Genomic DNA, 16,915 nt, shown 5'->3' with positions numbered 1-16,915 from the left:
TTTAGAGTTGGACAACCACCACCACTGTCTAATTCCAGAACATTTCCATCAACCTCAGAAGAAACTCCATCCCCCTCTCCCCCAACCCTGGTAACCACTAATACAGTTCCTGTCTCTATGGATTTACCTATTCTGCACAGGTCATATAAATGGAATCATATATGGGTTTTGTGTCTGGCCTCTTTCAGGTAGTCTAATGTTTTCAAGGGTCCTCCACATTGTAGCATCAACCAGTGCTTCATTCCTGTCTATGGCTGAATAATATTCTGTAGTAAGTATGGACCACATGTTGTTTATCCAACCCTCAGCTGATGGACATTTGGTATTTCCACCTGCTGGCTATTGTGATTTGTGCTGCTTTAACAAGCCCCCTAAGGACCTTGGTGTGTGCTCAAGTTTGAGACTCCAGGACGCCACCATTTTGCAGTGTGTAAAGCTGCACCCCCCCACCCCCGTCTCGTTTTCCCAACAGCCCTGCAAGGTAAGCAGCGGCACTGTCCCCACCTTACCCATAAGGACACCTAGGTACCGGGCTCTGCTAGCTCTCCTGCTTACTCTGCCAGGCCTCTCTGAACCTCAGCTTTCCAGCCAGCTTTTTTCCTTTGCTCTTTTACAAAAATTTTTGCGAAAATCAGGGAGGGAAGCCTCACCAAATTTGAAACACAGATATTTGCCAGTCAAGAAAACATTCCCCCATCAGTCAAAACCCAGACAAGCTGGCACACGCTCTCTGCAGATGACTGAGGGAGCTTCTATTTTAGGAGGGGCCAGGTGGCCTACAGCTTCCCCTCCTCCCCAACCCCCCTGGGTACTCCTCTTCCTACCTCCCTTGCAGATGAAGAGACTGAAGTTCAGAGTGGTCACGTGCTCTCAGTCACACAGCATCCCGAGGGATCTTTTCTTTGAAAGTATTTGTCTTCATAAATGACACAGTGAAGGAAATCTCCAGGCCTGCAATGACAACTTCTAATGCAGATAGACAACAGACAACGTTCCAGGCCAGGCGAGTGAGCAGAACTGAATTATGGCCGTATTTCATCTTCCCGATAACCTGACATGGGGCAGGTTTCAGGGTGGTTAGAGAGGAAAGTGTGCCGTTTTTGGGGGTGAGGCAGCTTTCCTGCTGGGATCTAGAACCCTGAAATCCTCCTGTCACATATGCTTTTTCTTAGAGCCTAACGATCATGGTGTTGAATTCAACTCCCCCCCGACCCCCGCCCCTTTCTCACCCCCCGCTCCCCCCCCAGTTCTCTTCTAGGTGCTTCACCTCCCAGGAAGTTTTCCTGGCCTATTATCACCCCATCAAAATCCCTGATTAAAATCAACACTCTGTCCTCACCCAGACCCCTGAATCACAAGTCTGCAGGTGTGTGCATGTGAACATTCGGAATCTCCCAGGCGATGCTGACAGAGGAGGGTCTTAGAACCCCTGTTGTAAAGGTTCACATGAGCCCACGGTATAGAGGGCACCCGGACTGGCCAACAGATGAGCTCATCAATGCGTTATTTGCCCAGTCGGGCAAACTTGCCCCTTCACAAGTCTCACCTGGGGAGTCTGCCAAAGTGCAAATCGTGAGCCTCTCCCCCGCGGTTTCCGAATTGGAATATATGGGTGCAGTGGAGGAATCTGCGGGTTTTTTTCCTTTGGCTGCACCGCGCTGCTTGTGGGATGTTAGTTCCCCGACCAGGGATCAACCCGGGCCCAAAGCGCGGAGTCCTAACCACTGGACCTCCAGGGAATTCCCAGGAATCTTCATTTTTATAGATGTTAATCCCGTGTACAGGGAAGACAGAGATTGTGAAGTTAAAGGAAACAACGCCTTCGCTCGCTCCGCTGGGGCCCGGGGCCGCGTCTGTGTAGCCAGGTCACGCCGTGACCAATTACATGCATTTACTCCTGGCCCCGAAGCCCACCCGCAGTTTGACTCGCGGTGTTGGCGGGCGGGCGCCCGGGGCAGGTGAAGGGACACCGAAGGCTGTTCTAGGTGCCGGTGGGCCGGCGGCGCCAGGTGTGCGGCCCACGGGAGGGGCAGGGCCGGGACACGGGAGGGGGCGGAGCCTGCCCACGAGGGGGGTGGGGTCTGCTCAGCCTCTTTCAGGCTCGCCAATCCGCGGGCTCGTAGCATCCGAGGTCTCCGCCTTCCGCCGCCCCGCGGAGAACGCCGCGTTTCTATAGGCCGGCCGAGGCTCCTTCCGGCCAGAGGCTGGGCATTGCTCGGTGGCGGGAAAGCGGCGGCTGCAGCGCGTCTTCCCGGAGGTTGAGCGGTCGGAGGCGGCGGCGAGTCCCGTGCTGGCCGCGGGCCCCACCATGGACGCGGCCGAGGTGGAGTTTCTGGCCGAGAAGGAGCTGGTCACCATTATCCCGAACTTCAGTCTGGACAAGATCTACCTCATCGGGGTGAGACCCGCCGGGCCTCCGGCTCTCCCTGGTCGGTTCCTGCTTCCGGGAGGGGGGCTGGGCGGCGGGTCCAGCGCCCACAGGTGTTGTCCGGCGGCGTTCGGGACCCAGCGCAGATGAGCGGTGGGGCGCGGTGTGGCCGAGAGCGCGCTCGGGCTTCAGCCCGTGGACAGCAGAGGTCCAGCGATGCAGTTTTGAGGGACGGTGTGTGTGTGTGTGTTTGCTTGCAGGGCGACTTGGGGCCTTTCAACCCCGGCTTACCAGTGCAGGTGCCTCTGTGGCTGGCGATCAACCTGAAACAGAGACAGAAGTGTCGGCTGCTCCCCCCCGAGTGGATGGACGTGGGTGAGGACGTGGAGGGGGAGCGGGGTGTGGTGGGGGAGGCGGGCCGTGGGGGCCGGGGTCGCCCTCCCGCGGGTGGAGGCACGCGGTCCTTCCACGGACGCAGCGTCGCTCATCAGGTGAAATCAATGAATGCTTCCCAGCCTCACCTGCGAGAGGCCGCGGACCACTGTTAGTAATGGTCGTTTGGGGTGTGTGTACAAATTCTAGTTCAGGGTTTGATTTTAAGATACTTCCACAAACTTTTTTATTTTAATTCTAGTTTTATACTGCAGTACAGTTGATTAACAGTGTTGTAGTAGTTTCACGTGTTCAGCAAAGTGATTCAGGTACATATACATGTATCTATTCTTTTTCAAATTCTTTTCCCACTTCGGTTATTACAGAATAGTGAGCAGAGTTCCCTGTACTGTACAGTAGGTCCTTACTGATGATCTATTTTAAATATCATAGTGTGTATATGTCAACTCAAACTACCAGTTTATCCCTCCCCTCCACCTTTGCCCTTTGGTCACCTTAAGTTTGTTTTCTAAGTCTGTGAGTCTGTTTACATTTTGTAAATAAGTTCGTTTGTATCATTTTTTTTAAGATTCCGCATATAAATGTTATCATATATTTGTCTTTCTCTGTCTGACTTACCTCACTTAGTATGATCATCTCCAGGTCCATCCATGTTGCTCCAAGTGGCATTATTTCTTTCTTTTTTAATGGCTGAGTAATATTCCATTGTGTATGTGTACCACATCTTTTTTTTTCTATTATCCTCTTATACAATTCTTTTATTTTATTTTATTTTTTTACATCTTTATTGGAGTATAACTGTTTTACAATAGTGTGTTAGTTTCTCCTTTACAACAAAGTGAATCAGTTATACATATACATATGTTCCCATATCTCTTCCCTCTTGCGTCTCCCTCCCTCCCACCCTCCCTATCCCACCCCTCTCATGGTCACAAAGCACAGAGGTGATCTCCCTGTGCCATGCGGCAGCTTCCCACTAGCTATCTAATTTACATTTGGTAGTGCATATATGGGGTCAGGTTTTTAAATTTAGATATAAGAAAGTTCAATATTCTATAAATAAGAATATCTTAAGTACTCATGAACATAACAAGAAGTATAATGTAGTGTCCAATTAATTGATTAGTAGTAAGGTCCTCTGTTCCCTTAAGAAACTATAATATAGTTAATCCATTGTATATATGTGCCACATCTTCTTTATCCATTCCTCTGTCGATGGACATTTAGGTTGCTTCCATGTCTGGGCTGTTGTAAACATGGCTGCAGTGAACATTGGGGTGCATGGATCTTTTCGAATTAAGTTTTGTCCCAGTAGATGCCCAGGAGTGGGATTGCTGGGTCATATGGTAATGCTATTTTTAGTTTTCTGAGGAACCTCCATACTGTTCTCCATAGTGGCTGCCCCAGTTTACATTCCCACCAACAGTGCAAGAGGGTTCCCTTTTCTCCACAGTGTCTCCAGTATTTATTGTTTGTGGGTTTTTTGATGGTGGCCATTCTGGCTGGTGTGAGGTGATAGCTCATCGTAGTTTTGATGTGCGTTTCTCTAATGATTAGAGATGCTGAGCGTCTTCTCACGTGCCTGTGGACGTGTGTATGTTTTCTTTGGAAAAAAGGCTATTTAGGTCTCCTGTTTCTTTTTTGATGGGGTGGTTTGGTTTTTTTGTTTTTTTTTTGATACTGACCTGCATGAGATCTTTCTAAATTTTGGAGATTAATCTTTTGTTGGTCACATCATTTGCAAATATTTTCTCCCATTCTGTGGGTTGTCTTTTCATTTTGTATATGGTTTTCTTTGCTGTGCAAAAGCTTTTGAGTTTAAAGAGGTCCCGTTTGTTGATTTTTATTTTTGTTTTTAAGTTTTATTTTATATTGGATTATAGTTGATTAACAATGTTGTGTTTGGGACTTCGCTGGTAGTGCAGTGGTTAAGAATCCACCTGCCAATGCAGGGGACACGGGTTCGAGCCCTGGTCCGGGAAGATCCCACATGCCGCGGAGCAACTAAGCCCGTGGGCCACAACTACTGAGCCTGCATTCTAGAGCCCGCAAGCCACAACTACTGAGCCCGCGTGCCACAACTACTGAAGCCCATGCACCTAGAGCCCGTGCTCGGCAACAAGAGAAACCACCACAATGAGAAGCCGGCACTCAGTAACAAAGACCCAATGCAGCCAAATAAATAAATAAACAAAACAAAACAACGTTGTGTTAGTTCCAGGTGTACAGCAAAGTGATTCAGTTATACGTATTTATGTATCTATTCTTTTTCAAATTCTTTTTCCCATTTAGATTACTAGGATATTGAGCAGAGTTCCATGTGCTATACAGTAGGTGCTTGTTGGGTGTCTATTTTAAATATGGTAGTCTGTATATGTCTATCCCAAACTCCAAATTTATCCCTCCTCTCCACTTCTCCTCTTTGGTAACCATAAGTTTGTTTTCTAAGTCTGTGAGTCTGTTTCTGTTTTGTAAATAAGTTCATTTCTCTCTTTTTTTTTAGATTCTCCATATAAGTGATATCATATGATATTTGTCTTTGTCTGGCTTACTTTACTTAGTATGTTAATCACCAGGGTCATCCATGTTGCTACAAATGGCATTATTTCATTCTTTTTTTATTTTTATTTTTTTATTGAAGCATAGGTGATTTTTTTTTAACATCTTTATTGGAGTAGCATTGCTTTACAGTGGTGTGTTAGTTTCTGCTGTATAAAAAAGTGAATCAGCGATACATATATACATATCCCCATGTCTCCTCCCTCTTGCGTCTTCCTCCCACCCTTCCTATCCCACCCCTCTAGGTGGTCACAAAGCACTGAGCTGATCTCCCTGTGCTACCATGGGTGATTTACAATGTGCTAATCTCTGCTATACAGCAAAGTGACTCACATATGTACACATAAATACATTCCTTTTTTTTCTTTTTTCCCTAAAGAGTGGTATATTAGATCATTTATTTGTGGCAAGACAGACATTTCCATAGTGCATTTTTTCCCATAATAGAAGCTTTTTTTCTTTTTTTTTTTTGTGGTATGCGGGCCTCCCTCTGTTGTGGCCTCTCCCGTTGCGGAGCACAGGCTCCGGACGCGCAGGCTCAGCGGCCATGGCTCACGGGCCCAGCCGCTCCGCGGCATGTGGGATCCTCATGTCTGGGCTGTTGTAAACATGGCTGCAGTGAACATTGGGGTGCATGGATCTTTTCGAATTAAGTTTTGTCCCAGTAGATGCCCAGGAGTGGGATTGCTGGGTCATATGGTAATGCTATTTTTAGTTTTCTGAGGAACCTCCATACTGTTCTCCATAGTGGCTGCCCCAGTTTACATTCCCACCAACAGTGCAAGAGGGTTCCCTTTTCTCCACAGTGTCTCCAGTATTTATTGTTTGTGGGTTTTTTGATGGTGGCCATTCTGGCTGGTGTGAGGTGATAGCTCATCGTAGTTTTGATGTGCGTTTCTCTAATGATTAGAGATGCTGAGCGTCTTCTCACGTGCCTGTGGACGTGTGTATGTTTTCTTTGGAAAAAAGGCTATTTAGGTCTCCTGTTTCTTTTTTGATGGGGTGGTTTGGTTTTTTTGTTTTTTTTTTGATACTGACCTGCATGAGATCTTTCTAAATTTTGGAGATTAATCTTTTGTTGGTCACATCATTTGCAAATATTTTCTCCCATTCTGTGGGTTGTCTTTTCATTTTGTATATGGTTTTCTTTGCTGTGCAAAAGCTTTTGAGTTTAAAGAGGTCCCGTTTGTTGATTTTTATTTTTGTTTTTAAGTTTTATTTTATATTGGATTATAGTTGATTAACAATGTTGTGTTTGGGACTTCGCTGGTAGTGCAGTGGTTAAGAATCCACCTGCCAATGCAGGGGACACGGGTTCGAGCCCTGGTCCGGGAAGATCCCACATGCCGCGGAGCAACTAAGCCCGTGGGCCACAACTACTGAGCCTGCATTCTAGAGCCCGCAAGCCACAACTACTGAGCCCGCGTGCCACAACTACTGAAGCCCATGCACCTAGAGCCCGTGCTCGGCAACAAGAGAAACCACCACAATGAGAAGCCGGCGCTCAGTAACAAAGACCCAACACAGCCAAATAAATAAACAAAACAAAACAATGTTGTGTTAGTTCCAGGTGTACAGCAAAGTGATTCAGTTATACATATATATGTATCCTTTTTCAAATTCTTTTTCCCATTTAGATTACTAGGATATTGAGCAGAGTTCCATGTGCTATACAGTAGGTGCTTGTTGGATGTCTATTTTAAATATGGTAGACTCAGTAACAAAGACCCAATGCAGCCAAATAAATAAATAAACAAAACAAAACAACGTTGTGTTAGTTCCAGGTGTACAGCAAAGTGATTCAGTTATACGTATTTATGTATCTATTCTTTTTCAAATTCTTTTTCCCATTTAGATTACTAGGATATTGAGCAGAGTTCCATGTGCTATACAGTAGGTGCTTGTTGGATGTCTATTTTAAATATGGTAGTGTGTACATGTCTATCCCAAACTCCAAATTTATCCCTCCTCTCCACTTCTCCTCTTTGGTAACCATAAGTTTGTTTTCTAAGTCTGTGAGTCTGTTTCTGTTTTGTAAATAAGTTCATTTCTCTCTTTTTTTTTAGATTCTCCATATAAGTGATACCATATGATATTTGTCTTTGTCTGGCTTACTTTACTTAGTATGTTAATCACCAGGGTCATCCATGTTGCTACAAATGGCATTATTTCATTCTTTTTTTATTTTTATTTTTTTATTGAAGCATAGGTGATTTTTTTTTAACATCTTTATTGGAGTAGCATTGCTTTACAATGGTGTGTTAGTTTCTGCTGTATAAAAAAGTGAATCAGCGATACATATATACATATCCCCATGTCTCCTCCCTCTTGCGTCTTCCTCCCACCCTTCCTATCCCACCCCTCTAGGTGGTCACAAAGCACTGAGCTGATCTCCCTGTGCTACCATGGGTGATTTACAATGTGCTAATCTCTGCTATACAGCAAAGTGACTCACATATGTACACATATATACATTCCTTTTTTTTCTTTTTTCCCTAAAGAGTGGTATATTAGATCATTTATTTGTGGCAAGACAGACATTTCCATAGTGCATTTTTTCCCATAATAGAAGCTTTTTTTCTTTTTTTTTTGTGGTATGCGGGCCTCCCTCTGTTGTGGCCTCTCCCGTTGCGGAGCACAGGCTCCGGACGCGCAGGCTCAGCGGCCATGGCTCACGGGCCCAGCCGCTCCGCGGCATGTGGGATCCTCCCAGACCGGGGCGCGAACCCGGTTCCCCTGCATCGGCAGGCGGACGCGCAACCACTGCGCCACCAGGGAAGCCCCCATAATAGAAGCTTTAAATATTCCCTTATTTTCCTTAGAAATTTGATTTTTGCTGGAAATGGACTAGATTTTTTCAAGATTTTTTAAAAAAATTTTTGTTTATTGAAGTATATTTGATTTACAGTGTTGTGCCACTGTCTGCTGTACAGCATAGTGACTCATTTATACACATACACTCATTTTTTATATTCTTTTCAATTATGCTTTATCCCAGGATACTGAATATAGTTCCCTGTGCTGTATAGTAGGACCTTGTTGTGTATCCATTCTCTATATAACAGTTTACATCTGCTAACCCCAGACTCCCAGTTGATCCCTCCCCCTTGGCAACCACAAGTATGATCTCTTATGTCTGTGAGTCTGTTTCTGGTTTGTAGATAGGTTCATTTGTGCCATATTTTAGATTCCACATATAACTCATATGGTGTTTGTATTTCCCTTTCTGGCTTATTTCATTTAGTTTGATAATCTCCAGGTCTTTCTGTGTTGCTGCAAATGGCATTATTTCATTCTTCTTAATGGTTGAGTAAGACTCCATTGTATATATGTACCATGTCATCTTTATGCTTTCATATGTTGATGGACATTTAGGTGGCTAACATGTCTGGGCTATTGTAAGCAGCACTGCAGTGAACACTGGGGTGCATGTATCCTTTCAAACCATGGTTTTCTCCAGATATATGCCCAGGAGTGGGATTGCTGGATCGTATGGTAGCTCTATTTTTAGTTTTTTAAGGAACCTCCATGCTGTTCTCCATAGTGGCTGTACCAATTTACATTCCCACCTACAATGTAGGAGGGTTCCCTTTCCTCCACACCCTCTCCAGTAGTTATTGTTTGTAGCGTTTTCGATGATGGCCTTTCTGACTGGTGTGAGGTGATATCTCATTGTAGTTTCAACTTGCATTTCTCTAAGAATTAGCGATGCTGAGCATTTTTTCATGTGCCTGTGGGCGTCTGTATGTCTTCTTTGGAGGAGAGTGTATTTAGGTCTTCGCCCATATTTTTATTGGGTTGTTTGTTTTTTCGGTGTTGAGCTACACGACCTGTTTGTAAATTTTGGAGATTAATCTTTTGTTGGTCACATCGTTTGCAAATACTTTCTCCCATTCTATGGGTTGTCTTGTCATTTTGCTTATGGTTTCCTTTGCTTGCAGAAGCTTTTGAGTTTAGTGAGGTACCATTTGTTGTTTTTGTTTTAATTTTTAAAAATTTATTTATTATTTTTATTTTTTATTTATTTGTTTTGGCTGTGCCAGGTCTTTATTGTGGCATGCGGGCTTCTAAGTTTTGGCGTGTGGGCTTCTCAGTTATGGCCTGCAGGTTTCTTAGTTTTGGCATGCATGCAGGATCTAGTTCCCTGTTCAGGGATCAAACCAGGATCCCCTGCATTGGGAGCTCAGAGTCTTTCCCACTGGATCACCAGGTAAGTCCCTTTTTGTTTTCCATTTTTAATTTTTATTTTATGTTGGAGTACAGTTGATTAACAATGTTGTGTTATTTTCAGGTGTACAATGAAGTGATTTAGTTATACATGTATGAACTCTTTTTCAAATTCTTTTTTCATTTAGGTTATTAGAGAATGTTAATCAGAGTTCCCTGTGCTATACAGTAGGTCCTGTTGGTTATGTATTTTAAATATAGTAGTGTGTACAGTAAGTCCCTACATATGAACCTTCAAGTTGCGAACTTTCAAAGATGGGAATGTGCGTTCACATGTCCAGTCAACGTCTGTTAGTTCACGTGTCTGGCGTACATTGCCATGTGCGTGCATCCTCTACTGGTGGTTGTGCTTTTGTATACTTTACAGTACTGTATAGAGTACACTAGTACGGTATCTTTATTTCAAGCTCAGGATGTCCGGAAGCAAGCATAAAAGCAGCGGTGTTGTAGCTGGTACTGCTAAGAAGTGCCAAGCAATAAGAATGGAAACAAAAGTGAAAATAATTGAGAGAGTGAAGCGAGGCAGAAAGATGGCAGGCATTGCTCGTTCTCATAACAAGAATCGTTCAACCTCCAGCACGATCCTAGAGAACAAGGACATGATCATGGAACATGTGAAGTCTGCTGTGCCGATGATGTTGACAGTAATATCAAAGAGGCGTGGAAAAGTGATGGAGGAGCTGCAGAAACTTCTCAGTACGTGGATGCCGAATCAGCATCAGCGTCGAGTCCCGCTCAGCTTAATGCTGATTCAAGAGAAAGCCAAAAGCCTTTATGAAGACTTGGGGAAGAAACACGGCGAAGAATCAGAGGGCACATCTTCTAATGCCAACCATGGCTGGTTTCGTCGGGTCAGGGCTGGAGCCAACTTCACAAGGTAAGAGTAAGTGGCGAGGCAGCGAGTGCAGATACGATAGCTGCCCGGGAATTTCCTGCAACGCTTTGAGAAATTATTGATGAAGCCATGTATTTACCTGAGCAGGTTTTTAATGTGTATGAGACAGGACTGTACTGGAGGAGGATGCCAGACTGAAGTTACATCAGTAAGGAGGAAATGTTGATGCCATGCTATAAAGCAGCAAAGGATAGGCTAACTCTGTTGTGTGATGGCAGTGCTTCTGGTGATATGAAGCTGAAGCCTCTGTTAGTTTATCATTCAGAGAACCCAAGAGCCCTTAAAAACATAGCCAAGGGCTCTCTTCGTGTTGTGTGGAAGAGGAACCTCAAAGCCTGGGTTATACAGGCCATTTTCCAGGATTGGTTTTTCCACCACTCACTTTATCCCAGAGGTAGAGAAACATTGCTTGGAGAAGGACATTCCGTTCAACATTCTTTTGCTGCTCAACAGTGATCCGGGCCACCCCCCATTCATGAATGACTTTCATCCCAACGTCAAAGTAGTGCATCTGCCACTGAATACCATGTCGCTCGTGCAACATATGGACCAGGGAGTGGAGTTATAGCGACTTTCAAGAAATATTATTTACGTCACACTTTTCGTCAGGCAGTAAAGGCAAGTGACCAAGCAGGAACAACTTTGTGACAGTTTGGGAAGGACTGTAACATCTACAAGGCCGTAAAAAAGATTGACTTTTCTTGGCATGACGTTATGGCCATCACCACGGATGGGGTTTGGAAGAACCTTTGCCCGCAGTTCGTTCACGATTTCCATGGATATGAGAAGGTGGATGAGGAGTCCTAAGAGGTCTTCAGCAACTTAGTGACCCTCAGCAAGAAGCTGGAGCTAGATCTGCAAGAGGACAACTTCATTGAACTCGTTGCTGTGCAACATAAGGAGCTTACTAATGAAGACCTGAAGGAATTGGAGGCCCAGAGAAAGGACAAAGACAGACAAGAGGAAGAAGTAACTGAAGAATGGAAGAGATTCACAACACAGGAAATTGCCAGGGGATTTTCTTTATCTGAGGGGGCACCGTTAGTTCTTGAGGCACAGGACCCTAACACACAACGGTACACGAAGGTTGCAGCAGCTGATCAGAATACAATCCAGCGCTACCGTGTCATCTGTGAGGAGATAAAAAGAGCCACTACCAAGACATCACTGGATCATTTTTTCAAGAGGGTAGATAGAATCGAAGCCAGCAAGGAACCAGAACCTGTGCCGTGAACGTCGGGCATGAGTGAAATTGCAGCTTGCCCTCCGTCTCCTATTGCTGACAATCCTTCAGCTCTACAATGGCCCACCTCCTCTCCCTCCTCCTGGCAGGAACTGTTCCTGCCTGTTCCCTCGATGCCAGCTCTGTATGCCAGCTGTTGTGCTGTACTACTGTACTTTTCTGTACTTTTCAAGGTACTGTACTGTAAGATTTAAAATGTTTATTTTTTGTGTTTGTTTTTATGTATTATTTGTGTGGAAAGTATTATAAACCAATTACAGTACAGTACTATATAGTGTATTGTGTTAGTTGGGTACGTACGCTAACTTCGCTGGACTTCTGAACAAACGGGGCTACGAATGCCCTCGCGGAATGGAACTCATTTGTATGTGGGAAACTTACTGTATATGTCAATCCCACACTACCCAATTTATCCTTCCCCTACATCTTTTTCCTTTGGTAACCATACGTTTGTTTTCTAAGTCTGTGAGTCTGTTTCTGTTTTGTAAATAAGTCCATTTGTATATTTTGTTTTAGATTCCGCATAGAAGCTGTATCGTATGATATTTGCCTTTCTCTGTGTGGCTTACTTCACTTAGTATGATAATCTCCAAGTTTGTCTGTGTTGCTGCAAATGGCATTATATCCTTCCTTTTAATGGCTGAGTAATACCCCATTGTATATATGTACCACATCTTCTTTATCCATTTCTCTGTCAAAGGACATTTAGATTGCTTCCATGTCCTGGCTATTGTAAGCAGCGCTGCAATGAACTTTGGGGTGCATGTATTCTTTCGAATCATGTTTTTTTTCCCCAGATATATGCCCAGGAATGGGATTCCTGGGTCATATGGTAGCTCTATTTTTAGTTTTTTTAAGGAACCTCCATACTGTTTTCCATAGTGGCTGTGTCAGTTTACATTCCCAACAACAGTGTAGGAGGGTTCCCTTTTCTCCACACCCTCATCAATATTTATTGTTTGCAGACTTTTTGGTGATGGCCATTCTGACTGGTGTGAGGTGATATCTCATTGTAGTTTTGATGTGCGTTTCTCTAATGATCAGCGACGTTGGGCATCTTCTCATGTGCCTGGGGCCATCTGTATGTTTTCTTTGGAGGAAAGTCTGTTTAGGTCTCCTGTCCATTTTTTGATGGTGTTATTTGTTTATCAAGCTGCATGAGTTGTTTGTAAATTTTGGAGAGTGATCCCTTGTTATTGGCATCATTTGCAAATATTTTCTCCCATTCTGTGGGTTGTCTTCTCGTTTTGTTTATGGTTTCCTTTGCTTGCAGAAGCTTTTGAGTTTAATGAGGTCCCATTTGTTTATTTTTGTTTTAATTTTTCTTTTACTTTGGAGTTTAATTGATTAACAGCGTTGTTATTTTCAGGTGTACAGCAGAGTGATTCAGTTATACATATATATGTCTCTCCTCTTTTTCAAATTCTTTTCCCATTTCCGTTATTACAGAATAGTAAGCAGAGTTCCCTGTGTTATACTGTAGGTCCTGTTGGTTATTTATTTGAAATCTAGTAGTGTGTATATGTCAGTCCCATACTCCCAATTTATCCTTCCCCTCCACCTTTCCCCTTTGGTAATCGTAACTTTGTTTTCTAAGTCAGTGAGTCTGTTTCTATTTTGTAAGTAAGTCCATTTGTATATTTTGTTTTAGATTCTGCATATAAGTGATATCATGTGACATTTGTCTTTCTGTGTCTGGCTTACTTCACTTAGTGTGATAATCTCCAAGTCCATCCACGTTGCTGCAAATGGAATTATTTTATTTGTTCTTAATCGAAGTATCGATGATGTATAATGTTGTGTGCATCTCTGCTGTACAGCAAAGTGACTCGGTGATTCACATATATACATTCTTTTTTACAAATATTCTTTTCCATTATGGTTTACCCCAGGATGTTGGATGTAGTTCCCAGTGCTAAACAGTAGGACCTTGTTTTTTATCTGTTGTAAATATGATAGTTTGCATCTACCAACCCCAAACTCCCAGTCCATCCCTCTCTCCCTCCACCCGTCCCGCTTGGCAGCCACCAATCTGATCCTTATGTCTGTGAGTCTGTTTCTGTTTTGTAGATAGGTTCATTTGTGCCATATTTTAGATTCCATGTGTAAGTGATATCACATGGTATTTGTCTTTCTCTTTCTGACTTACTTCACTTAGTATTATACTCTCTAGTTGCATCCATGTTGCTGCAAATGGCATTATTTCATTCTTTTTTTATGGCCAAGTAGTATTTCATTGTATATACGTGCCACATTTTCTTTATGAAGATGGACATTTAGGTTTCTTCCATGTCTCAGCTATTGTAAGCAGTGCTACCATGAACATAGCGGTGCGTGTATCTTTTTCAGTTATTCTTTTGTCCGGGTATATGCCCAGGAGTTGGATTGTTGGATCATATGGTAGCTCTAGTTTTAGTTTCTGAGGAACCTCCATACTGTTCTCCACAGTGGCTGTACCAGCTAACATTCCCACCAACAGTGTAGGAGGGTTCCCTTTTCTCCGCACCCTCTCCAGCATTTATTGTTTGTGGACTTTTTGCTGATGGCCGTTCTGACTGGTGTGAGATGACATTATAGTTCTGATTTGCATTTATCTAATAATTAGCGATGTTGAGCATCTTCTCATGTGCCTGTGGATGTCTGCATGTTTTTTGGGGGGAAAAGGCTGTTTAGGTCTCCTGTCCTTTTTTTGATGGGGTTGTTTGCTTTTTTGATATTGAGTTGCATGAGCTCTTTGTAGATTTTGGAGATTGATTTCTTGTCGGTCACATCCTTTGCCAGTATTTTCTCCCATTCTGTAGGTTTTCGTTTCGTTTTGTTTATGGTTTCCTTTGCTGTGAAAAGCTTTTGAGTTTAATGAGGTCCCATTTGTTTATTTTTGTTTTGGTTTTAATTTTTATTTTATATTGGGGTTTTGTTGATTAATAATGTTGTGTTTCAGGTATTACAGTATAGTGATTCAGTTTTACAGATACATGTATCTACTCTTTTTCAAATTCTTTTCGCATTGTGGTTATTAAAGGATAGTGAGTAGAGTTCCCTGTGTTATACAGGAGGTCCTTGTTGGTTATTTATTTGAAATATAGTAGTGTGTATATGTCAGTCCCATACTCTCAATTTATCTTTCCCCTCCACTTTTCTCCTTTGGTAACTGTAAGTTTATTTTCTAAGTCTGTGAGCCTGTTTCTATTTTGTAAATAAGTCCGTTTGCATATTTTGTTTTAGATTCTGCATAAGCCATATTGTATGATACTTGTCTTCCTCTGTCTGGTTTACCTCACTTAGTATGATAATCTCCAGGTCTGTCTGTGTTGCTGCAAAGGGCATTATGTCATTCCTTTTAATGGCTGAGTAATACTCCAGTGTGTATATGTGCCACATCTTTATCCATTCCTCTGTCGGTGAACATTTAGGTTGCTTCCCTGTCTTGGCTATGGTAAGCAGCACTTCAATGAACGTTGGGGTGCATGTATCCTTTCGAACCGTGGTTTTCTCCAGATATATGACCCGGAGTGGGATTGCTGCATCTTACGGTAGCTCTATTTTTAGTTTTTTAAAGAACGTCCATAGTGTTTTCCGTAGTTACTGTACCAATTTACATTCCTACCAACAGCATAGGAGGGGTCCCTTTTCTCCACACCCTCTCCAGTATTTATTGTTTGTCTACTTTTTGATGTTAGCCATTCTGACTCGTGTAAGGTGATGTCTCATTGTAGTTTTGATTTGCATTTTTCTTATAATTAGCGATGTGGAGCAGGTTTTCATGTGCCTCTTGGCCCTCTGTATGTCTTCTTTGGAGAAAAGTCTATTTAGGTCTTCCCCCATTTTTATATAGGGTTGTTTGGTTTTTTTTGATATTGAGCTGCATGAGCTGTTTGTAAATTTTGGAGATTAAGCTTTTGTCGGTCACAACGTTTGCAAATATTTTCTCTCATTCCGTGGGTTGTCTTGTCGTTTTGTTGATGGTTTTGTTTGCTTGCAAAAGCTTTTGAGTTTAATGAGGTCTCATTTGTTTATTTTTGTTTTTATTTCCATTATTTTAGGAGACAGATCAAAAAGATTTCGCTGTGATTTATGTCAGTGTTCTGCCTATGTTTCCCTCTAAGAGTTTTTAGTATCCCAGCCTTACACTTAGGTCTTTAATTCTGTTTGAGTTTATTTTTGTGTATGCTGTTAGACAGTGTTCTAGTTTCAATCTTTTACAGGTAGCTGTCCTGTACACACTGGACCAGTGTACCAGTGTAGCACCACTTATTTAAGAGAATGTCTTTTCTCTATTGTATAGGCTTGCCTTCTTAGTCGTAGATTAATTGGCCATAAGTTGGTGTGTTTGTTGCTGAGCTTTCTTTGATCTATATTTTTTGTGTTTGCCTGTACCATACTTTTTTGATTACTATAGCTTTTTGTAGTATAGTTGGAAGTCAGGGTTGGCTATTCCGCATCTTTTTTGTTTCCATACGCATTTTAAAATGTTTTGTTCTAGTTCTGTGAAAAATGCCACTGTTAATTTGATAGGGATTGCATTGATTCTGTAGAATGACTCGGGTAGTATAGTGATTTTGACAACATTGATATTCCAGTTGAAGAACATGGTATATCTTTCCATCTGTTTGTATCATCTTTGATTTCTTTCATTAGTGTGTTAAAGTTTTCAGAGTACAGGTCTTTTGTCTCCTTAGGTAGGTTTATTCCTGGGAATTTTATTCTTTTTGATGTGCTGGTAAATGGGATTGTTTCTTTAATTTCTGTTTCTGATGTTTCGTTGTTAGTGTATAGAAATGCAACAGATTTCTGTGTATGTGTTTTGTATCCTGCCACTTTGCTGAATTCATGGATCAGCTCTTGTAGTTTTCTGGTAGCATCTTTAGGATTTTCTTTGTATAGTATCCTGTCATCTTCAAACAGTGACAGTTTTACTTCTCTTCCAATTTGGATTCCTTTTCTTTTTCTTCTCTGATTGCCATGACTAGGACTTCCAAACTATGTTGAATAAAAGTGGAGCGGGTGGACATCCTTATCTTGTTCTTGATCTCATAGGAAATGCTTTCACGTTTTCACCCTTGAGTATGATGTTAGCTGTAGTTTTGTCATATATGGCCTTTATTATGTTGAGGTAGGTTCCCTCTATGCCCACTTCCTCGAGAGCTTTCTGGTTTTTTTTTTTTTTTTTGCGGTACGCGGGCCTCTCACTGTTGCGGCCTCTCCCGCACAGGCTTCGGAACCGCCGGCT

General features: G+C 42.7%; 1 protein-coding gene across 1 annotated transcript in view; it reads left to right on the top strand.

Annotated features, from left to right (window-relative positions):
• The first annotated feature begins 2,211 nt into the window (after positions 1 to 2,211).
• The window catches only part of GINS2 (GINS complex subunit 2), a 35,359-nt gene continuing 20,655 nt past the window's right edge, over positions 2,212 to 16,915 (top strand). Inside the window, exons 1-2 of the mRNA XM_024124827.3 lie at positions 2,212 to 2,398; positions 2,629 to 2,743. Coding sequence (XP_023980595.1) covers positions 2,309 to 2,398; positions 2,629 to 2,743 — 205 coding nt within the window. The 5' untranslated portion in view covers positions 2,212 to 2,308. The remainder of the gene's footprint in view (positions 2,399 to 2,628; positions 2,744 to 16,915) is intronic.

Source organism: Physeter macrocephalus, chromosome 17, assembly GCF_002837175.3.
Source record: "Physeter macrocephalus isolate SW-GA chromosome 17, ASM283717v5, whole genome shotgun sequence".
Lineage (NCBI taxonomy): Eukaryota > Metazoa > Chordata > Mammalia > Artiodactyla > Physeteridae > Physeter > Physeter macrocephalus.
Note: the sequence above shows the minus strand (reverse complement) of the source record. Positions and strands in the feature narration are given on the sequence as shown.